General features: G+C 39.1%; 1 protein-coding gene across 4 annotated transcripts in view; it reads left to right on the top strand.

Moving 5' to 3' along the window:
• The window catches only part of LOC147302239 (sodium-driven chloride bicarbonate exchanger-like), a 53,187-nt gene that overhangs the window by 18,072 nt on the left and 10,538 nt on the right, over positions 1 to 24,577 (top strand). For 3 of the 4 annotated variants that reach the window (XM_086284245.1, XM_086284249.1, XM_086284248.1), the window contains 13 exons: positions 3,438 to 3,519; positions 11,638 to 11,781; positions 11,942 to 12,083; positions 12,281 to 12,441; positions 14,823 to 15,011; positions 17,060 to 17,148; positions 17,455 to 17,612; positions 17,772 to 17,859; positions 19,591 to 19,737; positions 20,332 to 20,432; positions 21,978 to 22,152; positions 22,842 to 22,975; positions 23,136 to 23,381. In XM_086284245.1, coding sequence (XP_086140371.1) covers positions 3,438 to 3,519; positions 11,638 to 11,781; positions 11,942 to 12,083; positions 12,281 to 12,441; positions 14,823 to 15,011; positions 17,060 to 17,148; positions 17,455 to 17,612; positions 17,772 to 17,859; positions 19,591 to 19,737; positions 20,332 to 20,432; positions 21,978 to 22,152; positions 22,842 to 22,975; positions 23,136 to 23,381 — 1,856 coding nt within the window. The remainder of the gene's footprint in view (positions 1 to 3,437; positions 3,520 to 11,637; positions 11,782 to 11,941; positions 12,084 to 12,280; positions 12,442 to 14,822; positions 15,012 to 17,059; positions 17,149 to 17,454; positions 17,613 to 17,771; positions 17,860 to 19,590; positions 19,738 to 20,331; positions 20,433 to 21,977; positions 22,153 to 22,841; positions 22,976 to 23,135; positions 23,382 to 24,577) is intronic. The other variant, XM_086284246.1, reaches the window with a different exon arrangement.

A 24,577-nucleotide genomic window follows, 5' to 3' on the forward strand; every position in this document is an offset into this window, starting at 1 on the left:
CACCAGAACTGTTACAAACATTCAGATCTTCACTGCAGCTTCTACCAAGAAAGAAAAGGACAGGGATTATATCAGTTTATTAGTGTTTCTGTACTTTTTCGCTCCTTGACATATACACACTTTGTCTTGAGTGACTCATATGTGTGACTGTAGATTGAGGTGCAGTACATGGAGTCTGTAGAGGGTTGATTCTGGATGCATAGGCATAAATAGTGACAAAATGGAGACACTGAGGAAATGTCAGATTATCATTTACCATCTGCCACACTGTAAAAAAAATTGTAATATAAAAGTATTTTACTGTGTATTTTACAGTTTTGTACTGTTCTTCTAGAATATCATTAAATTCACATAAATAGACTGTGATTTAACATTTCAAATGTAAATCAACGTAAAATCACTGTAAATGTAATAAAACATAATTTTCTTGTTTTTTTTAAATGTATCTGTCTGTACATATGCATATTTAGATTGTTAAAATACATTCACAAATGTATCATAATTTCACAAATATTTGTCCGTTATTTGAAAGATTGAACTGTTAAATTCAAACGTAATGCTATGGAAAAATCTATAAAATGATTTGTATAAACTTTTTTTTTTTACACCAAATAATAATAATTATTATTGTTATTTAGGGCGATGGTGGCTCAAGAGTTGGCAGTTCGCCTTGTAATCAGAAGGTTGCCGTTTCGAGCCCCAGCTCGGACACTCTCGGTCATTTTGTCCTTGGGCAAGACACTTCACCTACCACCTACTGGTGATGGCCAGATGGGAATTATAAAGTAGAATTGTAAGGCGCTTTGAGGGTCTCAAAGCGCCTCCTTTGCATATATAAGTTAACATGAAATTTCAGACTTAAAATGACAAAAAGTAACTGTCTTAGTCTAAATGATTAACTTAACTCTCCAGCCCTGTCTCCAGTTCAGTAACTTCAAATATATGCTTCACATATTCATAGTTTTTTCCATGTCTAATTCATTAAAAGTTTTTCCTTGACCTTAAACAGGGTGTAAAAACTGCCTTCCTGCGTCACAGTCTGCAAAGATATTCTAACCATATAATGGTCAACATGGTGAGATATTTTGGAGCCAATGGGCAGCATTGCTGCCATTTTGAAATGTCCATGAAAAACTTCAAATTTTCTCTGTCAACAACTTATTCAATTCAATCTTTATTGGCAGACTTCATGTCCATAAAAACAAGACAAAAAAAAACACACACACACAACACTCCCCCCCCAACACAAGGTATAAACCATTAAATATATATATGTATATAAATAAGTATCTAAAACATTTGTAAAAAAATATAAAACCATAATATACATAAAACACAATTACTTAAAATAAATCAATAAATACACAAACACTTTAACCAGTGCTTTCTGAGACTGGATGAGTAACGGGAACCACTCAGTGTCGGATCTGTGAGTGCTAAAATTATACTGTTACTCGAACCATCCAGTCGTTCTCTAAAATTGAACATTAGCTTCCTTAAAAGTGCTTTAAAAGTCCAAACACCCACAGCTACAAACATCTGGCTGGCACTACCACTTCTAGGTATCCTGCAAAGGATTCTCATCGCATCATTATATGCAACATGCAGCTTCTGCATGCTACATTGTTTGTAGGATGACCACAAGGGGGCAGTATATAGCGGTGTGCAATACGCTTTAAACAAAGCCACTTTAACTGGAAGTGAACAAAAGCTGAATTTGCGTGCAATAGTATTTGCCTGCACATAGAGCTTACACCGTTGTCTGTATATGTCATCATCATCATTCATTTGCTCAGTAATAAAGTGACCGAGGTATTTCACCTTTTTATGAACTTCAAGAGTTTTTTGTGCCAGTTTAAACAAAGGGAAATTTAGCTGTTTATCCTGCTTGGTTCTACATATCAAAACAGCACTTTTAGCAGCATTGTACTCAATGTCATATTGCACACCATATTCAGTACAGACATTAAGAAGATCCTGTAACCCAGCACTGCTTGGACTAAAAACAACCAGGTCATCTGCATACATAAGATGATTTATCAGTGCTTTACCTAATATACACCCAGTGTTACAGGCTCTCAGTTGTATGGACAAATCATCAACATACAAATTAAATAAAATTGGAGACAAAATCCCACCCTGTCTAACACCATTGCTGACACCAAAGGGGGCAGAAATACTGCTTCCCCATTTAACCTGCATGTTCTGATGAGCGTACCAGTAAGAGAGAATCCTCACGATGTACTGAGGTCTCTTCATTTTATCAAAAAGTTTTCTGTGGTTCACTCGATCAAAAGCCTTAGAGGCATCAATGAAAGACATGAGAACAGATGAATTTTTAGCCCTGTACAAACTGTACAAATCATGCTATTGTCCTTTTTTTTGGTGTAGTGTATTGAATTAGATGATTGAAGTCTGAAGCAACAAGGTATATTGGCCGTTTATTTATTTAGCAAACAGGGGCGTCAGTGGCATGCAGAAGCCACAACGGCCCTAACAAAGAAAAATAGACCGAACACAAATTTCTCTACTTTTTGTGCTAAGTTAATTTTTTTGGTCAAATACTATTGTGTGAAGACTACCAAAATGCTTGTTGATACTGAATAATTCGATGATTTGCACATTCATAGGGAACATCTAGTAAAACACATATGATCTAGGAGCTAAAGACAAGACTCCTAATAAAAAGAGAGAGAGTGATAAGACGCAGAGTCAGAGGTATAAGAGAAAGTGACAAGGAGATAGAGAATTTATCGCTACGACCACTTTTCTACTACTAGAAGCCACAGAAGTTGTCTCCTTTTTTTTTTGTCTCCAGAGCATATGTTAAAAACACCACATTCATATTTCAGTGTTTTCAGTGAATATTAAAAGCACAGTGAACACTCAAAAGTGTGTTTTTTTATTTGTCAAGGTCAGAGCTATTTATAGAAGGGTGTTACCAGAAAAGCACTACTCTGTGTCCATTATCACCAGGCCTTGTTTCTTCCACTCTACACTGAGTGTGTGCTCTTGCTCCAGTTCCCAAGAAACTGGGCTTGGGGAAGGTGTGGGTGGGTTAGCGTTTACATGATTTAAAGCGTACACACAATAAGGCGATCTTCTTAAAGGTGTAACTGAAAATGGTGTACTCTGGCATTCCATAGATGAATGTGCTCCTTCTAAATTGCAATTGGCTGTCTGTTGTTGCCATGGTAACAGTGACTGGATGTCAGCCTTAATGCTGAGTTTTCCTGTGTGTTTATTTCAAGACACATCGTCTCACTAGGCTGATAGCAGGGGAGGCAGAGAATTGTTGCATTTAGGGCAACAGGGAAGTGCTACACCTGTGAATTTGTAGGAAGATAATATTAAAAATGTGCATGCTACATACAAATTGTTGGTTCTTATTTTTTTAATGCTGAGTAATCACCTTTGCCTCTGTGTGTCTCCTGTAGAGAACTGATGAAGAGGCAATAGTGGACCGCGGGGGCACACGCTCCATGCTCACCACCAATTTTGAGAAGGAAGAACTAGAAGGTAACATCACTAAGTGATACTGAACATTTGCTTGATACAACAGAGGCCAAAATATTCAAATGTTTATTCCCAGGTGACTCAACAACTGCTCACACCAACATTTTCCATAACACTGATCAATTATATCTATCATTTTCATGTGTTATATAATATCAATGTAATATATAAAAGCTACAACATAGCAGTGTTAATCATAGCAGAGCCTAGGAACACCAGAAAAGCCGTATATAATATCAGTCCACCTGTCTAAGTCATTGCAAATGGATGTTGGATTTTGATGTGAGTGCTGCTGCATCAAAGAGCACAAGGTCTTTTCTCTGCACATCTGCTTGCATCAGCATTTCAGATGACATAAAAGAGACAGAGGTGCAATTTCTGCACCAAACAGCATCCTGAATAGACAACAAAGTTCAAAGGGTTACAAAAGGGTTTCCTTTTTGTAAAAGTGGACTTAATTTTTGTTTAAAAAGAAAAACCTTAATAAATCCACAGGGAAATATCAGCAAATAAGAAAACATCTTAAAAATGCAAAAAGATCAGTACTCCATGACAATCATATAATGTAAGCAGACCAAACCTTGGGTTTAGTCCAAGAGGATCTGGAACAGGCTCTCTGTTATGATATGTTTAAAAGTCATTAACTTTATAGTGCTAAGTAGCATCGCATGTTAAGACAAAGACTAACCTGACTATGTTAACAACAATGAGAGAATTGAATGTTGACTCACCAGTTTTAGTAATACAACTGTCCCCATATCTATTTTTGAATTTATTACCCTTATTATTTGACATTTTTCTTCTGCTCTTGCTCTTGACGAAGGCGGTCGCACTTTTCTCCTCTCCGCCTTTCCCTTAGCTTCCCTGCTTAGCCTCTTATGTCCTTGTCTAGTCTCGTGTTTTTTTGTATTACTTTTCCCTGGAACACTCTCTCACAGTCTGTTCTCTAAAACCTAAAAGAACAATTATGGATTTGATCAATTGGTCCCTAAATGCAATTGACACCCCTTTCTCAACGAGAAGTTTGGGCTTGGGTGAGCCTGAGTGCTGAAGATATCTACCTATTCGGAACCATGGTAACAGGGTTCTGGCTGATCGGAGCTGGCTTGGCCCTGACTTATCGAAGAATTAAGAAAGCGGAACCGGCTGTTTTTTTTGTTTCCTGTTCTCATGCTGTCCTCCCAGGAGCCCAGCACGAGTAGAGGTCTCTTTTTTTTCCTCTTGTACTTTCCCATTGTAGTGTATATTTCAGTGTTTTTTTTTCTGTAACGCTACCAATCTCCGACCTGTATCCCCATGTGATGTCTGTGTCGTGTGTGTAAGGTTGGGGGGGGGGGGGGGGTCCTATTTCACTGCAGGCCAACCTGCACGTGGCGAATAAAGCCTTGATTGATTAAAGGTAGTGAACATTACTCATACTAACGTGCTAAACCTGTAATTTTGCAATACAAGTGTAATAAAAAAAAAACCAAAACAACCCTGATGTATTTACATGTTTAGTAAGATGACCAAAGACAATCTAAACTAGGTGAAAATAGGCAAAATAATGTGGGTACATGAAATAATTTTAGAAAGCAGCATACAAGACAAAGGCCTGTTAGGAGGCAAATGGTGAAAATAAATGTACATTCATACCGAGAGCATTAAAGAGTTTTCTGTGCAATAGTCAAACAATAGAAAGCTTTGGTACACTCAAAAGATGAGTTATTACTGAAGCAGAATTGGTTCCCCGTCAGCATCCACAGAATTTTTGTTACCAGGCAACGTGGATCTAGGTAGCTGGCAGAAATGTCAGTCTTTTATTCTGACACTCTGTCAGTGAGGCAGTACTTTCATCTCAAGGACCCACATCTCTGGATGATGGTTTCCATAATTACTTTATTCTTGTCTGTTGCTGTGGTAACACAGACTCTTCAAAAAGCAGGAAAAGAAGATCCTCTGAAGTTATGTCACTGCATAACTCCTCCTACTAGATTAGTTCTAGGAGAGTTAATTATGTGTATTACATCACTGTTAATAGATCCAATTCAAATACAAAATTGAACAATATCTCAATAGAAAGTATTCCCTTAATGTGTTAAGTATGACCCCTATTCTAAAAAATTGGAATGTTGTGTGAAATGTAAATAAAAAAAAATATGAAAATATGAAAAGAATAATATGAGCTTGTTTTGAATTTAAATTTGAATTTGTTTGCAGCAACATGTTACAAAAATATTCTTTCAACAAGAGTCGTAAACATTTGGGAACTAAAGAGATCATCAGTTGGACCTTTTGAGGAGGAATGTTATCTCATTCCTGTCTGACATTCTAGGACTCTAGCTGCTCAACAGTCGTGGGTCTTCTGTCATATTTTTGAAAGGTCCGGACTGCAGGCAGGCAATTCAAATCCTGGGCTCTTCAACAATGAAGCTACGCTGTTGTAAAAGGTACAGCGTGCGGTTTAGCATTATCCCTCTGAAATATGTGAGGCCTTTCCTGAAAAAGATCTTGACTACACCAGAGAAGAGCGGTGACGTTTCTGTTCACATGTTACTTCTTCTTTGGATAACAAAGCTTGTGGATAACATGGTGGACTGTTTTCATGAACAGCAATTTCTAGAAGTGATCTTGAGTCTATGTAGATATTTCCATGACATAATCATGGCTGGGTTTAATGCAGTGCCACTTTAGGTTGAGAAGATCATGAGCATTCAATATTGACTTATTAGTGTCCCTTACACACAGAGACTTCTCTAGAGTCTCAGAATCTCTTGAGTATATGATATGCTCTATATGGTGACATAGTCACAGCCTTTGCTGTTAATGAGCATTATTCTGAAAGCTCTAGATTTTTATAGAGTGGTAAATCTCTTCCACTTTTACTTAAGAGAAGCTCAGTTAACTTAATTAGGTGCAAAAGGTTCCTCCGGTTATTTCTTTATCACCGCTTACTTTTTGTAATCTTTTGTTGCCCGGTCCCAACATTTTTGAGACATGTTTGCTGACATTAAATTCAAAATCAGGATGATATAACTGTTCAAAGTCAAGGAGAAATTTCGCCACCACCTTCCCCTTTTTCACAAGGGAAACATGGTCTTTTGATAAGCTGATGTCCTCAGTAATCTCTGTCATCGCTCAGGAGCTGTTGAGGATGGAGGACTTTCAGCACTGGGTATCTCACCTGCAGCTGGATGTGAGATGTCTTCTCAGATGTATGCCTGATAGGTCTCTGTGAGTGGGGAGACCCAGAAGTGTTCGCTGTTGGTGACCACTTGGATGTGGTTGTTATGAGGAAAACTCTGACAACAGGTGCTTCATTGACTGGGTAGGGGGGTATTTTCAAGAGAAGGACCATAAATGGCACTTGTTTGAAGTTGCTCCTTCAAACAAATATGTGGAGGACAGTTTTTCTGGCTTTGAGCTATTTCTTGCTGCTTCTGAAAATTGTAATGTCTTGTTAAGGACGTCAATGCAACAGCAGTGGTGTATATAAACTGTCAGGGAGGCTTTCTCTCGGTGACATTACACAAGTTGGCTCACAGCCTGATTATGTAGAGCAGCAAACAACTCCTCTCATTAAGTGTGACGCATGTTCCTGGTGTGTTGAACACTGGAGCGGATTTGCTCTCCAGAGGTTCTCTACTCTACAGGGAGTGGTGACTCAATCCCAAAATAGTTTACCAGCTGTGGGACAAGTTTGGTAAGGCGTCCGTAAATCTGTTTGCATCATGCAATGAATTATTTTCTATAAGAAACGAGGGCGAGGACACAAAATCTCACCTCACCCATGGCTGAATGTGCTGCTACATGTGTTTCTCCCTTTCAACCTCAGGGAGCAGTGACTGTCTCTGATTTTAATTGCTTCTCATTGACCCAACAGGTCATGGATGACCATCCATGGCCTGTTGGGTCAATGAGAAGCAATGAGCCTGTCTGCTCCACAACCAGCAGTGGCCACTGCCTTTGTGACTCAATCCCAAGAGGGTTGAGGGACTTAGCGTCACAGAGACATAGGCAGCTTTTTCAACCACATCCAATGCAGTTAGTTCTCAGGGCCTGGCATGTGAAAACTTGAATTTGAATGAGTCTGTTCTTCTTCTGTGGGTCATTGAGACCATTCAGAGTGCAACAGCTCTTTCCACATGTTCACTTTATGGTGTGTATCTTAGATATGGTGTTCAGATAGTGCTCAGTTCCAAAGCTGTTATGCTTCCTTCAGGATTTGCTAGATAACATGTATTAAAATGTATTTGGCTGCAATTTCAGCCTGTCATGTTGGCTTTGGTTCTGCACCAATTGGTCAGAATTCTCAGATAAGGAGGTTTATGAAGGGAGGCCACTAGCTGAGGCCTCCTGCCAAGCCTGTTTTTCCCTTGTGCGATTTACTGACAGTTTTAGAGGCACTTTTAGAGCTGCCTTTTGAGCCTTTAGAATGTCTTTACTTAAAGGAACTTTCACTCGAAACACTCCTATTGCTGTCTAGATAAAATCCGATGTTTCTGTATCCTATGCCTGCCTTCGTGTTTAAGGATAGGGAGTCTACCTATAGCTGTCCCACACTGGAGCTTTTAACTTTTCATCTCCTGTTTTTTGCTGATGAGAGCCAGACGTGGCTTCACTTTGCAGTGTCTGAGCTTAAAAATGTAACCAGAACTAAAGGGTTTAGGAAAAGCAACAAACTCCTTCCTGGGATCCTTCTTACAGAAGGAATCATGTGTCCCTCCAGTGGTTGCCACACTGGAGTGCCAGGGACTGCAGCCTCCTGTGTACCTGCATGCACATTACACCAGGAGAATACCAAAGGCTAGGTCACGCACCTTTTTTAAGAGTGTTTCTGTTGGGGACATCCATACAACTGCTAGCTGGGCAACCCCACACACATGATTTAGGTTTTATTGCATTGATGTTACCGCACCCTTGTCACACTTAGCATGTTTACTATTATTAGCTGCATGCTGACTTTAGTCTTGTTGACTTTACCCTGCAATATTCTATATTGCATAAAATTTGGAGCAACACTGAAAGGAGTTCCCAGAAATACTTGTTTCATGTTTGATTAACATTTGATATGAAATTATAGCAAGCAGCTGCTTTAGGAAGTTACTGACATTAGGAATATATTCTGTAAATGTATATTTTACAGAATTTTGAATATGAATATATTTGAAATAATCAGCTATTTTAGCTATTTTAAATAGTCTCCAGTTGGCATCAAAAACTGAGATATATATAAAGACTATCTCTAATCAAAGAAAACTTTGCAATGTCAACAAGTACAAGAGGTTGCCACACATGACATGAATAAACTGAGAACATAAACTGTACTGCTTCTTCAGAGGCCAAGGCAGTTGTATGATAAGACTGCAAAACCCAGCAAAAGCCAATCAGAATTACTTTTGTCAGTAGTCACGTAATCCTACACATACATGAATACACACCCATGGACTTGAGGATGTGGACGCTAAAACACAGCATGTCACACAGCTGAGTGAATTCAGGCTGAGGCTGACTGAAAGCCAGTGACATGTGGCAACAGAAGAAAAGGAAAAGAAACATCCTATGACATCAGCAGTAGTTTAGGCCTGGAGGACAAGTGCTATTTTTGTAAAGTCCTTCACTTGTGAGACTTGCTCATGAACTCTAAAGCTCTCTTGCTTTCCTGTTATGTGTTCCTCAGCTGCCTAGGTCCTGTCTGTTCATATATGAAATTTCCTGCATATGCACAGTCATTCTCTCCTCGGCTTCTGACATGCATAATTCAGTCAATGCTGAGAACAGTTTGCATCGGCAACGGTACATGCTCTGTTAAGAAGATAGCCTCCAAACTACAAATCTATTCTGACCTGTCGTTCATTTTCTCATTGCATCCTCTGAGATCTAATTTTTTCTCTGGATTCCTATTGGTGCAGGGTGTGTACTCTGAAATGATCTGATGTTACTGTGCTCCTAGATGATTCATCTTTTGTCTTTTCATTGCTTAAATCTGATTAGTATGCTGTGATGAGATTAGGCATGTATCCAAGCAAGTGAAAACAATTCAAGGCAATCACTGGGATATTTTTATCTGACAAAATATACAATATACAGTACCGAAAATATACAGTACCGAGTTTTTCTGATAATCAATCAGATATGTATAGGAAGTGTATTCACACTTCAACTGTACATTGCAAATATAATAATAAATAATCTTTCCTCCTATATTAAAAAATACACATATCCTGAGGATTTAAAATACTTGTACTTGTACAGTTGAAATGTTGTGTTGAAATGCACACAGTTTTCACATGAACACTAATTTCAAATGCATACTTTCACTTTAATTCAGCATGTATACTGTTACAAACAAAGTGATATATTTAATGGTTGCTAATGATAAATTATTTATGAATGAAATAACCTTTTTTACAGTGGTATGCAAAATGGGTTTGATCTTTTCCTCTAAAGGTGAATGCCAGCAAGAGTGTTGTTTTTTCAGTAAAGTAGACATGTAAATTTGTACAAAAGTGCTAGTGCCTTTGATGGGTTGATGAAAACAGTATAACCAACCACTTTCCCTTGTGTCATCTTTCTGGTGAGAAAAAAATGACTTAAAGTGATGCTCCTTTGACGCACCCTATTTTGTGGCTCCCTAGCATCAAATTTCATGGGGTATATCCATGTGGTGTCACATTATGCCGGACAATGTGGCGCCTCATACGGTGGTGAAGCCAAATAAAGAGAACAGCGTGTGTAGAAGTATTGTCTGTGTCCGGACACAGAGCTGAGAGCCGGCAGGAAGGCAGCAGTGGCCAGGCAGCTCGATTGCAATAAAAGAGGAGAAAGTCAGCTCGCATTATCTTCTCACTGACCCTGCGGATGCGCGCGTACATACACATGGACATTAGAAAAAGGCCTTTGTGCTACATTGTACAATATCCTTTCACAATCTCCCTTTCATTATCTGTTCTGTATTTATTTGATGAAAGTAAGTAATTACAAAGATATTATAATGTCAAAATCATTTCAACTTGTGCAAAGATGACCAAAGACCCTAGAGGTAGTAGTTCGTTAAATAATGTCTTTGTGGTTTTTACCTAACAGACAATGGCATTTACTTCTCTATATTACTGGGCAAGTTGAGCATTGTTATTTTTATTTATGTACAAGCTACAAGCTATGATAGCTTGTTTTTATTATTTTTTTCTAGACCCGTTTTTGAAATATGATATAATAATATAATTTTCTTTATTAAACCAGCATTTGTGACAGTTAAAAATATGCCAGTATGGGTTCTTTTTATATGCATAAAAATAGGCTAAAGTCTAAACTCAACACTGCAATTCTATATGTGATTTACTTCTACTTGGGAATGAAAGGTCTATAAGTTGAATTAGATGATGTGCATTGGTATATTTAACCAATGTACTCATTCAGCTGCTGTCCTAACACATGTAGCAACGTGTTCACCGGTAGAAAAAGGTTTAGGTAAAATAATATTTACAAGTTTTCCACAAAGTTTACAGCAAATGACTCAAAATACGGTGGCTAAAGGCTAAAGGATGTTTTCTTTTCACTGGAGTACCACAAGGATTGTTGCTCAGTCCCATTTTCTTTGTATTCTACACCAGGTCTTTTGTTTTATTTATCTGTATGGGTGACCTCTGTCACAGTTATCATGCTAATGATACTTAGCTTTATTTCCACAGGATGTACGTACCCCCAGTTGTGCCAGGGATCTAACAACATTAATAAAATTTCTGCCACGTTTAAATATAATATAATATATAATATATAATAATTAGTTTACCCAGATGGTAAAAGTGTTTGGTTAGGCAGTTATAGAGTAATGTAAGACTGCACAATGCAACCCAGCTGTTTTATTTTGCATTTTGATTTTGAAAAGATAACAGATTTTACATGAATAATTAAAAACATTCACTGAAATAATCAGGACATTTCCTGATAAATAAAAGTTTGTCTCTAAGAATTAAACTTGTGACATTTTGGGCTTTTACTGAGCTACTTCTTAATCTTGCCACATCCCACATTGGCAGTATTCCTGCGTATGAGTCACTGGTGAGTGACTCACCGATTAGGTCTGTAAAATTTTAGATCAATGACACAGCTAATCTTCATCTTTTTCCATCTTTTCTCTAGGTCACCGCACTCTATACATTGGGGTTCACGTTCCTCTAGGCAGGAGGTCGCACCGACGACATCGTCACCATGGACACAGACACAGGAAGAGGTCCAAAGAGAGGGATTCCACAGCTGAGGATGGAAGAGAATCCCCATCACACAGTAGGTTTTGGTTCTAAAATGCTGATTTAGATTACACATTTTTACAGAACCTGGGTTATGTGCTTCTAATCCATGTCTTCCAGTGGTATTCAAATTCTTAATTTCTTTGGCTTTTTTCTTCTTTTCTGTGCTTGTCTTCCACCTATCAAACTTGCTGCAGCAGACACACCAGCTCAGAGGGTGCAGTTTCTGTTGGGGACTGAGGATGGCGATGAGGAACACATCCCCCACGCCCTGTTCACTGAGCTGGACGAAATCTGCCTCAGGGAGGGTGAGGATGCTGAATGGAAGGAGACAGCAAGGTATGCCTTTGTATTTTTTCTCCCCTGTTGTGCTTGAGACTTTGAATTGTTTCTATCTAAATAAAAGCTTATTAAATTGATGTGGCCAGAGGACTATGAGTTAGCAATGTGATAAAACATAATGTACACATCAAAACTAAAAGGAAAATACAAGGAAAAATCGAGGAATTTTTTTGTGTGTTTTCTTTTGGTTGCAGGTGGCTTAAGTTTGAGGAAGACGTTGAGGATGGTGGTGAGCGGTGGAGTAAACCCTATGTAGCCACTCTGTCTCTACACAGTCTCTTTGAACTTCGCAGCTGCATCATGAATGGCACTGTGATGCTGGATATGAGGGCAAACTCACTGGAAGAGATTGCAGGTAAACACTAGATGAAGTGATTTTTAAAAGGGTTTATGCGACCTTCATGGCACAAAAACATGCAGCAGGCACATTTGTTCAAAATCTACATAATAAAAAAAAACAACCCCCAGCTAAAACCTCATCTTTAGACTCGTGTTTGGTTAACTTTTTGTTTTTATGTTGGCTTTTGTTGTGAAGCTCTTCGTGGTGTTTCTCTTGAAAGCTTCTTTGCTCAAGTACTTAATATAATCGAGCCACTCTCCCAGTGTCAAGCTCTATTTTTGGACCACACTTTTGTCAGTCTCTGGTACAACAGTTTTCTCATGTTCCTTCTTTCTGATGTTGCTTGTCAGTTGGGATTTCCACACAGTTGCCCTCTTCTGCTCCTTGACAGCCACCTCTGTGTCTGGTTGCTGGTTCCTGTCTGGAACTAGAAGTCCCACAGGAACTTTGTGCTGGTGTTCTCAGCCACTTTTGATGGCATGTCCCATTGGGACATGGGGATTTCTAATCCATATGCAGCAAAGATGTTCCTGTACAATATCCCAGTGACTTGGTTATGCCTCTCAGTATATGCTGTCCCAGCTTGCATATTACTTCCTGCTACTATGCCTGCACAGACTTCTGCTTCTGTGCTGTGCTTCATGCTAGCCTTTTCCATCCACCAATAGAATGTCTTGATGTCAGCCACTGCCACTATCCATGATTAAGTACCAAATCCACCCTTTCCTGATCCAGATGCTCCACATGCTCTAGGCTTAGCCTCACTTGCTCTTCTGACTGTCCCTTGTTTCAGAATTGTGTGCCAAAGCTTTTGTTGCTCCACACCTCTCTGAAACTTACTACCATTTTACCTCTGCTAGCGAAACTCTATTACATAATTTAAATCTAAGATCATAACCCAACTGTTCACAGCATATCACATGTATTTTTTTTATTTTAGCTGTTAATTGTGAACACCAGTGTAGTCTGTTCATTTGCTAAAGCAGAGAGATCCAAAGTGTAATTAAATAAATATTGTCTTCTTTGAATGATTGTTTAAAAAAAAAATGAAACCAAGAAAGAGACTATTGAGTGAGCTCCATTGATTCATATCAACAGAGAGAGCGGTGCACTGAGCTGCAAATTCATTAAATCATCTCAATAGAAACCGCCTGCTTGACTTGATCCTCACTCTAACAGTTTACCCACATTGTGCGCAAACAGAATGAAGGAGTATTTATACTGTACAATACTTGACTAGCTGGCACGTTCCATTTCACATTGACCAGCACCTTTAAATCTACAGTAACCAAACACATCACAGTTCAGAGGTTACTCAGGATGAAGGATGAAGAAACTTTCCTTAATTTTAATTGTAGCTTATACTGCTGTAGATGCCATATGTTGTAATATAATGTTCATTCAGTGGTTTGACGTTTTGATGATCTGTTGATCTCATTCTCTTTGGGATATTTATACCAGCAGCACTACTCTGTTTTGGTCCTGGCAGATGGCCGCCCCTCCCTGAGCCTGGTTCTGCCGGAGGTTTCTTTTTATTAGGGAGTTTTTCCTTCCTACTGTTGCCAAAGTGCTTGCTCATAGGGGGTCATATTATTGTTGGCTTAATGTATGTATTATTGTGGGGTCTACCACAACAACAAAGTGCTGTTGTCGTTGTGAATTGACGCTGTATAAATAAAACTGAATGGAATTTTAGGATTTTTCCTACATTGATAAGATTAGGAAATGGATTGTCATCTTTTTAACCAACCAGATGACAGGTTGCTGTATAACCATGATATGACCTCCAATTGAGTTTAAGTTGTTGTGTAGCAATTACACTCTTTTTTAGCAGGCCTTCATGGTACAACTCCTCACTGTAGTCTGCTTACTGATCCAACTCTCAGTTCTAAACCTATACTCAAGCAAATAATTTTAATTTCTATTTGCCATTGGCTTTTATACATTTTATTTTGCAACTGCTTATTAATTTGTGATCTTTGCATCATTTCCTGTTTTTGTATATTAAGGTTAGGGTCTCTTAATTATTAAAATCACTGATTTAATGGGTTTTATTGGGGTGGAGTCCAGGTTAGCATGCACCATAATATGCCAGAAGAAGTTCATCCACAAGGACAATACAGAGGACCATTTGATCTGCTTCAAACTGCGTTTTAGATTTAGAGGTCTTCAAACTGAATGCTTTATCTGATTGTGGTAAAAACTGTTCTGCTGCACAAATCTATTGTATGTAACCTGGTTTGGTGCGATTAAATCAGGTCATTTTTTGTTGGAATAATCAGCTTAGTATTACTGGCTGCCACACAGCACCGGACACCAGCAGCCTTTGTGAATTCAACCATTTTAAGGGGTATTGCGTTAAACACAATGGCGTTTGTGTGTGTTTTCTTCCCTAGACATGGTTCTGGATCAGTATGAGGCATCTGGCCCTGTAGGTGAAGATGCCAGGAGAAAGATCCGTGAGGCTCTTCTCAAACAACACCATCACCAAAACCACAAAAAACTGGCCAACCGCATCCCTATTGTACGCTCCTTTGCTGATATTGGCAAGAAGCAGTCTGAGCCTCACTCCATGGACAAGAATGGTGAGCACAGAACATGTACAGGACACCCACACATACACCTGTCTGTAGATGAGACTGCAAGCTTTTCTGTACTCTGTAATGTCCTCAGCTACTCACGTGTTGATGTTGTAAACAAATATATGCAGTATGTTTCTGTTTAATGCTATTATCCTTTGCATGACGATCCAATAATTATCCATCTCGACATGCTGTTTTACTGCTGTTTGATATCTCATTTTCTCCTCTTGTTTGTGTTTCTCCATGTTTGTGTATGTCTTTCTTCCTGTCTGCTGTATTTTGCATGCATGTGTGCATGCGTATATTTAACTTACCCAGTAAATGGCCTCTGTTATCACACTTTAAAATCTCCTAAATGTTCACCTGAAAAAACACTCCTGACGAGCACTTCACCCAGAAAGGCCTTTTCTTATAGGGCTTGTAGGCAGCGTGTTTCTTGTGTGTTATGCTTGTCCACTCCTTCTTCACCTTTGAGTTCCTGCAGGGGCTTTGATCACATGACTCCAGACATGGTCTTTGGTGAAAACAAAACCACATGTCTTAGTGTCCTTTAGGCAGTTGCACAAGGCTACTGCCCCATCTCACTGGAAGACACAGATCAGAAAATCTGCACGGGCAACAAGATATCCTGTAGGCTGATTAGAAAGTCTGTAGACAGTAGTAGTATAAAAAGAACGTGCTAAGGATAGGAGAGTAACATTGTGATTGGTTGGATATGGCTGGTTAATAATCATGACAAAAAAGAAAAGAAAAGCTCAGCATTCTTCAGTTCAAGCAGTTTTCTCCCTGTCCAAGGCTCACTGTCAAAATGTTCTTCCAGCTTTTCTACTGTTGAGGCTTCAAAGTGAAGCAATATAAAGAGTTGAAATGTTTATGTTGTTGCGGTTTTGTGAGTTTTTCCACATCTGGGAATAGACTTAATTGAACTGAAGAATCACAAAAGTTTCTATAATACTCTCCCCTCCTTGTCACTGTCATCAATATGTTTGTTAAACAGAAACCATAAGAACTTGTAGAGCAACTCTAAAAAATAGTCAGTAATGACTAACTGCAGTAAATGCTCACTAGTCTTTATTTTGCTGCTTTTGGGGATCAGCTTTTATAAAGAAATCTTTGAACATTTCTTTATAAAAGCTGGGAAATACACTTGTGCTCCTTTTTGGCAACTGAATAAAACACGGACACTGCTTTTGAATAAATGATATGCTAAAATGATTCCTTTAAAGGAGGAGTTCAGCATAATATCATTGTTACTTCTGTCTGTTAAAAATGAGTCCAAAGCCCACAGGCTGTTATCTTCCCTTGTCGGAAAGGCTGGAAACAGTGAAACAACTTGGATTATAAATGTTACAAATTAATATGTTAATTGTAGATTAAATAAATAATGTATAGCGCATTAATCGGTGGGCTTTATCAAAATGTGGTGATGGGAGTGTTGTAGGCCAGGAGCCAGCTGTAAGCCACACTAGTTTCCATATTAAAGCTACAGTTTCTTAGCTATAGTGTCGTATCGAACAGATATACATTTCATTGCTGGAACTCCTTTAAAAGCAGCACCATAGCACACTCACTTAAAGAGTTGACATTCTGAGCAAGGCATATTTTTAGCTTTTTTCTTTAACTGTTTTCATTAACGCCCACAGTTGCAAGGTGAAATCTTTGACTTAAATAAAACAAAATGAATAAGGTGCTTTAAATGAGCACTGGTTAACTGATGCACATAAATCTGAACTGGAAGTTAAAGATTGCACCTTATTTTAAACTCTCTTTAAACAGTCTAGCAACAATTTATATATTGCGCTTTAACTCACCGGGTACACTCTGAAAATGGGTACAATATTATTTGTTTCATCACTGGGGCTAAAGCTTTTGTCCTCAATAAAGACTCAGCACCTACAACAAAAGGGACCAGTGCTGTAACCCTTTTTCAGAGAATGTAACTGTACCCTGTAGTCACTCCCTGGAAATCTCTGTCTTTGTGTGGGAAAGAGGTATTGGGATAGGATGAGCCCCTGTGAAAACTGATGTTGGTTTCCTGCTCTACCTGACAGGGCAAACAGTCTCACCTCAGTCCCAGCCAGCCAACAATGAGGGCAAACAGGACGTCAGCCGAGAAAACAGCACTGTTGACTTCAGCAAGGTTAGCTACCAGACCCACCACTGATCCTGCTGTTTATCTACGGGCATTGATAGCTGGACACATAAGTAGTGCTGTATATTTAACCAAGCCTGGGTTACATATGAAATCACAACCTTCTTACCCTGGGAAACTGAGTGGAATTTAACAGGAGTACTTCTTTCTTCTCAAAGCCTGATTCTTGCTGTGTTGTTGATTCTCATTTATAAGACGTTCAGTACGACTGCATCTACATCACTGTGTTTTTAAAGCAGACCAATAAACATTTTTACTTTATAATAATGTAGTGGTTTTCTTTTTCTTTTACAGATTGACCTCCACTTCATGAAGAAAATCCCACCTGGTGCTGAGGCATCCAATGTGCTGGTAGGGGAGCTGGAATTCCTAGAGCGCCCTGTGGTGGCCTTTGTCCGCCTAGCTCCTGCTGTACTGCTTAATGGCCTGGCTGAAGTTCCCATCACCACCAGGTAATAAACAAATTGTTGGCAAAGCCCTTAACTTGCCTCTGTCTCCTTCTTCCTTTATTCTGTGCGAAGGCTGGATAGATGAGCCGGTTAACCTTTGAATTTCTCATTAAAAAAGGATTTGACTTTTACCAAAAACCTTTTGTTCTTTGTCTTGTGCAGGTTTCTTTTCATCTTGCTTGGCCCTCTGGGGAAAGGTCCACAGTATCATGAAATTGGCCGGTCTATTGCTACACTGATGACTGATGAGGTGAGGCAAGAATCTGAAGAAAGTAGCAGGTGTTTAATGCTGTGTTTTAGGATATTTTAACTCTTGCAGTGATTCTAGGCACAGTGAGATAAAACGCAAAAAAGCTTTCTAGATTATAGGTTTTTACTATTAAAGTGGAATTGCTTGTATATGTGAAGTAATGTTTAATTTAATTATCATAAACATTATCTCCTTAGTTGATCAAATACAGTAGAGTAGGAATAGGAACGCAAACTGCAATCAGGATAGTTCCAATTCTAAAAAGTTGGAATATTATGTAAAATGCGAATAAAAACAGAATGAAATGGTTTACAAATCTCATGAACCAATTTTTATTTTTTACAGTTAAAAAATAGAAAACAAAAATTGCATAAACTACAACATTTTAACATCTTACTCTCTAATGAAAAACATTAGCTCATTTTTGATTGATATAAACAATTTCTCAAATCAAACAGGTTCTCAGTCATCCAGGTCATCGTAGTCAAAGGAGCTTGGAAAGAAAAGCGTCTGGTTATAATGGTTCAGGTCTCAGACAATTCTTTGAAGAGTCTGATGTACATTAAAAATGTGTAAGTTCAGCCAGACTGAGGAAAAATGGCTGTGTGTTCTAAAACTTCAATTCGTCTAAACTGCATTGTGAGCATTTTGTGGGAAGCTTTATTCCAAACATTTTTTGTAACATTTTACAAATATGTTTATAATACACACATTTGTCTTTTGTTTTTAGCTGTCATACTGTCATGCCTTTTAAGTCAAGGAATCACATATTTGATGGGCTGAGGCTCACCACTCTGTAGGAGAAGCTTTTTACATGGATAATTTTACAAAAGCATCCATCCATCCATCCATCCATCCATCCATCCATCCATCCATCCATCCATCCATCCATCCATCCATTTTCTAGAAAATCATGCATTGCAAGTTTAAGATGTCAAGATTAAAGTCATTGGAATGGAAAGTGTTAACTAAAGCATCTTAAAGTTGTTCTCAGTAATGGAGTAAGTGTCTTTTTCCAAATCTGCCTTAACACATACCATGATCCTTGGGTGGTTTCTTAGTTATTCTGGGTCAAATACTCACATTTGTATCCTGAACCTAGAAAAATCAATGTGAGATTTGCTTTCTGTTCTTATACGTGATATTAGTGTAGCTTGGGGAGTTGAGAAGCTTCAATAAATAAAGCCCAACTACCCACTTCAGGGTTGCTTTTCTATATCTGAGCCTGACCTTTGACTTATGTCAAAAAAGCAAGGAAAAACATCAAAAACAAAAAGCCTTTGGGAATCAGTAAAGTATGACATGAAAACCTTGACAGGAGATTTCCCACAGTATAGCTATGAGCTAATGTTACATGCCATCATCTGAGCCAGATGTTATCTCTTTTTTTCCCCTTCTCTGTTGGCAGCAGTCCTTTGGGATGCATGAAAACAGAAGGCAGAGATGTTAACCTACATCATATATGGAAATGGATTGAATGTGTCACTATGATTTGCTTTCGTGCCAGTGCAAGCAAGAATGATACTGTTTTTCATATATTCTTTGGATAAAAAAATAAACATTAGACAACAGAAATTGGAGCATGAATGTGTCTTATTCCTCTGTAGATTCACTTTGGATGCTGTTGTTGTGAATGAAGTTAGGTTATAAATAATAATTTGCTGACTGTATGGCTGGTATGCTATATGAGTTTACATTTCATTAGGTTATATTTAATCTGCCTCTCCGCAGATTTTCCATGATGTTGCTTACAAGGCCAAAGACAGGAATGACTTGGTGGCAGGCATTGACGAGTTTCTGGATCAGGTGACAGTGTTACCCCCAGGAGAGTGGGACCCCTCCATCAGAATAGAGCCCCCTAAAAATGTGCCCTCCCAGGTAAACAGTGAGTAAAAATGACAGTTTTTTGGGACTTTAATCCGAGCACCTATGCAGAGTTTTAAAGTCTGTGTGCACATAATGATTTTTTTTTCACAAATATCCGTGAGTCCCTTCTGTGACCTACTGCCTGACAAGAATTTTTAAACATCTGTGTTCTCCTCTAATCTCTACTGCGTTGTACTCTGTGCTTTGATGCGACTCCCCAGGGTTCTGTTCTCAATCCTCTCCAAAGCATTAGTTATTTCCCTCCATTAGTTATTCTGGTCTACTCTGAAAAGAGAGAGGCAATCTTGAAGGGAAATTTTTAGTCATACAGAAGAAACATTTTGAAAAAATACAGATGTTGTTTCAGGTATTGTTTTCCATTTCTCTTTTATCATTAGGCTCCTGCAGTGGATTAATGACAGACCACTGAGCAATTAGATTGTTATACTGATGAGCTCAGAATATGATCCATAAGAATTTAATTATTTGACTTTTTAAAATTATATTGTACCAAATGCAGGCTATTTGGTGGAGATTTGATTCCAACTAAGAGTTATAGTGATGTGGGCAGCAGACAGCTGACTGACAGTGATCTTAAACACACAGGAAAAGCGGAAGATTCCCCCAGTTCCCAACGGAGTGACAGATCTTGGAGAGTCTGGGGAGCACGGAGGGCATGGTGGCCCAGAGCTCCAGCGCACTGGGAAGTAAGTGTCAGAGAGAAAGATCATGATTTGCTGTGTTTTGAGAGCCCTGATCTCTCAAAACTCCTTTTTGTGCCTGGAACCTTCCTGTTGCCTGTGAGCCTCCTTCCAGCCCTCAAACTGTAAATTTAGTTCTCTTAAGAGGCAGTGCCCTACTTGCCTATTATTCCTCATACATCAATTCCACACTGAGACCTTTTGTTTAGGTTCTAATTCATTATTAGCTCATACAAATAGTGTGCTGTGACTTTGACCACCACCACCAAAAGAAAAATCTTCATCTGCTGTTTAAGAAGATTGGAAGCTTCCTGCACCTTTCTGCACTCCGTCCTGGATGTGTCCATCTTTCTGTAATTATTCCTGGATGTGTCCATCTTTCTGCAGTCCTTCCTAGATGTGTCCATCTTTCTGTAGTCCTTTCTGGATGTGACCATCTTACAATTTTGTCTTAGAGTGTGTTGGTGCACTTTTGGAAACCCTTATGTTTAGTAGAAATCCAACAACAAAAGGCCATTTGGGTTCAGGTTGGGCAGGCCAATCCTCCCAGTCACATCCTTGTAGGTCAAATCAGATGGGACACCTTCCATCTGTACAGTCGTTTGACGTATAAGCACTGATGCAAGAATTCAGGGAAGCATACCTCTCATCCCCTGGGGATAAGACTAACATATAGACACTGAATCCTGGAGAGGCCGACTGTACGTAGCCAATACCTTGGACTCCTTCCTCACCAGAGGGATGATGTTTCATCTAACTAAAGCCAGTTTCAGCAATCAAGCCGCCAAGGGCCCCATGCTTTATTTATTTACCTTATTTTATTAATAGTTTTTTAATGCTCTCTGAAGTCTCAGCAATGAACACCTAATAATATAAGCATGAGATCTCAAAATATAAATTTCGTTTTTACTTTCATATGCCTTCAAAACTGTTTTTGAGATTAGATGAGATTTAAAGAAGGGATTAAAAATGAAGAATATCATCTTGTTATCGCCCCAGAAAAAATCCCTGATGGTAACAAATGATTCAATTTATTGCCATCAGGAATTTTTTTTAACCCAAGCTTGAAAGAATAAAGTGAGAGTGCAGCACCCAGGAAGGGTTTAGCGGCAGAAGAGTGAGTGATGTACGTCTGCTTAGCTGCGGTATACTGCGGTACAGACTCTTATGCCAACTAAGATTGGCTGGAAACCCAGGCTCAGCTATCTGGCTGCTTAGCCTGAAATAAGAACAACAGCCCACCAACTTGCGCGCTTGCCACACCAACCACTTCCAGATTGTTCCCCACCATCCCAGTCCACAGCAGCAGTAGAGCCTGCTCATTGTGATTGAAAGTATACAAAGATAGAGCCATGAGTCAACACAATCACTCATATGGATGCACGGAGGTACAGTAATTTTAGTGTTGGTGCCCTGAAAATAACTTGTTTAAAGGCATGTTGATGTTCTTATGAATCTTACAATATCTTACAATAAGATGTAAGATAAGTTGCTCTTTGTTACCTTTATGCGTATGTGCAGCTCTTTCATAAAATCCCTTTTTCTCCACAGGTTTTGTGGTGGGTTGATCTTGGATGTCAAAAGAAAGGCTCGTCACTACCTTTCTGACTACACAGACGCTGTCAGTCTGCAGTGTCTAGCCTCATTTCTCTTCCTCTACTGCGCCTGCATGTCCCCTGTGATCACCTTTGGAGGACTCTTGGGTGAGGCTACAGAGGGGCGTGTGGTAAGATCATTTTTATTTTTTTCCTCAAGCCTTTATAAACACGCCCCAAAAGCATCTCTTTACATTCAAGAAGAATATACACAATCATCTGCACACCGCATCAAACTCAAAGCCTTTGAAACCAGTAGATGAATGAAGGAAATTGAAGGATTTGATCTCATCAAAAATTTTCTTTAAGCACCATCACCAGGTCAAAGCTCACATGTCCTCCTTTATTTAGTTTTATGACAAAAATGATATTACTTTGAGAGACAGTTGGATCCTCCAGATCACATTCATGCATCTCCAGCTATGTGCTGGTAGCCCATAGTCAGATTGGATAAATGACCAGTTTATTGGTGCTTCCGGCCAAAAGCGCACAGCTACAGATGTTCTTTATATGCAGTGAGATGTATTTTTTAACACATATCCAAAGCAGTTTCAAAACAGTTTCTAAAGATGACTTTACTGATGCTTCTGTGTAGCAAAGGTTTTTATTGGACACAGGCACTGACAAAGCTCTTTGGCTTTTTTTCCCCAGGCAAGCCTCACTTATGTTGTCTGACTTCCTGTTGGCTCCTTGCATGTGTGAACAGGATAAAGTTAGCGTTATAGCTTATATGATAGTAAATGCTGATTTAAACTAGAATACTCCAAATACAACATGTGTTTGACTAAATGAATCAGAGCATTATTGCGTGTGTTTCCAGAGTGCTATTGAATCCTTATTCGGGGCTTCCATGACTGGAATAGCCTACTCTCTTTTTGCTGGGCAGCCTCTCACCATCCTGGGCAGCACAGGGCCTGTTCTTGTCTTTGAGAAGATCCTCTTTAAGTTCTGCAAGTAGGCTATTCACTACACCTTTGTGCTTCTTTTATACACTAATGTTTCTGTTTATTTGATAGGTGTGTGTGTTTTATGCTTCAGTTGAAATGTCATATTGAATTATGTATCCTGCTTTTCTGCCACTGCTATGTTTTTCTGTGTTTTTTGTGTCCGTCAGGGAATACGGCCTCTCCTACCTCTCCCTGAGGACCTGTATTGGCCTGTGGACAGCCTTCTTCTGTCTGCTGCTGGTAGCCACGGATGCCAGCTCGCTTGTCTGTTACATCACACGCTTCACCGAGGAAGCTTTTGCTGCACTGATCTGCATTATCTTCATCTATGAGGCCCTGGAGAAGCTACTTCACCTGGGGGTGCATTACCCCATCAACAAGAACAACAACCTTCAGAAACTCACGTTGTACTCGTACGTACATTTTAGTTACAGCTCATGCACGGTGTGCTTAACTCAGCACATGTGCTCAAGTCTTTTGCTGTGTCAAGAAACGGCAGATGGTACAGCACTGTATCGGGCATGCTGTTCATTTTTTTCAGACATGGATTGTGCTTTATGATGAATAATCCCATGTTGAGTGTGTGTCAGGATGGATCATCGTGCTTTAAGCTGGCTAGTGGCTATGTCAAGCCAAAAGCTCCTTCTGTGAGTTTCTATTCTGGTGTAGTGGACAGCAGGGTAGGCTGACATTTAGTTTCGATAAATGCCAGCAGAATGAGTTAAGCTCAGAAAAATGTTACAGACAACTCCACACAGTGTTTTTACGACATATTATGAGTGAAACAAGCATTCAGTGAGGCTTAAGCATTTTAACCTTGAGAAACTCTAGTGTAACACTAACAATCACAAAAAAATAACAAATCCAAGGAACCAATCTCACCAAGTTTTAGACTTAGAAGACAGTTTATTTAATGTGATGAATAATTTAAAAGATGAACCAGGATCCAGGTATGAAAAGTGAAGCCATTTCAATTTCATTTGAAATTGAAATGGCTTCACTTTTCAGTTTCAGTTTTATTTTATTTATACAGCCCTAAATCACAACAACGGTCACCTCAAGTAACTTCAGATTGTAAGGTAGATCCTACAATAATACATACAGAGAAAAACCCAACAATCATGAGCAAGCACTTTTTCTGTTAAAACTCCCTTTTAACAGGAAGAAACCTCCAGCAGAACCAGGCTCAGGGAGGGGCAGCCATCTGCTGTAATCGGTTGGGGTGAGAGAAGGAAGACATGATAAAGACATGCTGTGGAAGAGAGACAGAGATTAATGACAAGTATGATTTGGTGCAGAGACGTCTATTAACACATAGTGAGTGAGAAATGTGACTGAAGAAGAAATACTCAATGCATCATGGGAATCCCCCAGCAGCCTACACCTATTGCAGCATAACTAAGGGAGGATTCAGGGTCACCTGGTCCAGCCCTAACTATATGCTTTAGCAAAAAGGAAAGTTTGAAGCCTAATCTTGAAAGTAGAGAAGGTGTCTGTCTCCCGAATCCAAACTGGAAGCTGGTTCCACAGAAGAGGGGCCTGAAAACTGAAGGCTCTGCCTCCCATTCTACTTTTAAATACACTAGGGACAACAAGTAAGCCTGCAGTG

Source organism: Aulonocara sp. 'chitande type north' Nkhata Bay, linkage group LG23 (assembly GCF_057382095.1).
Source record: "Aulonocara sp. 'chitande type north' Nkhata Bay isolate Kocher_YH1m ecotype deep benthic linkage group LG23, A_spYH_male_GT1.1, whole genome shotgun sequence".
Taxonomy (NCBI): domain Eukaryota; kingdom Metazoa; phylum Chordata; class Actinopteri; order Cichliformes; family Cichlidae; genus Aulonocara; species Aulonocara sp. 'chitande type north' Nkhata Bay.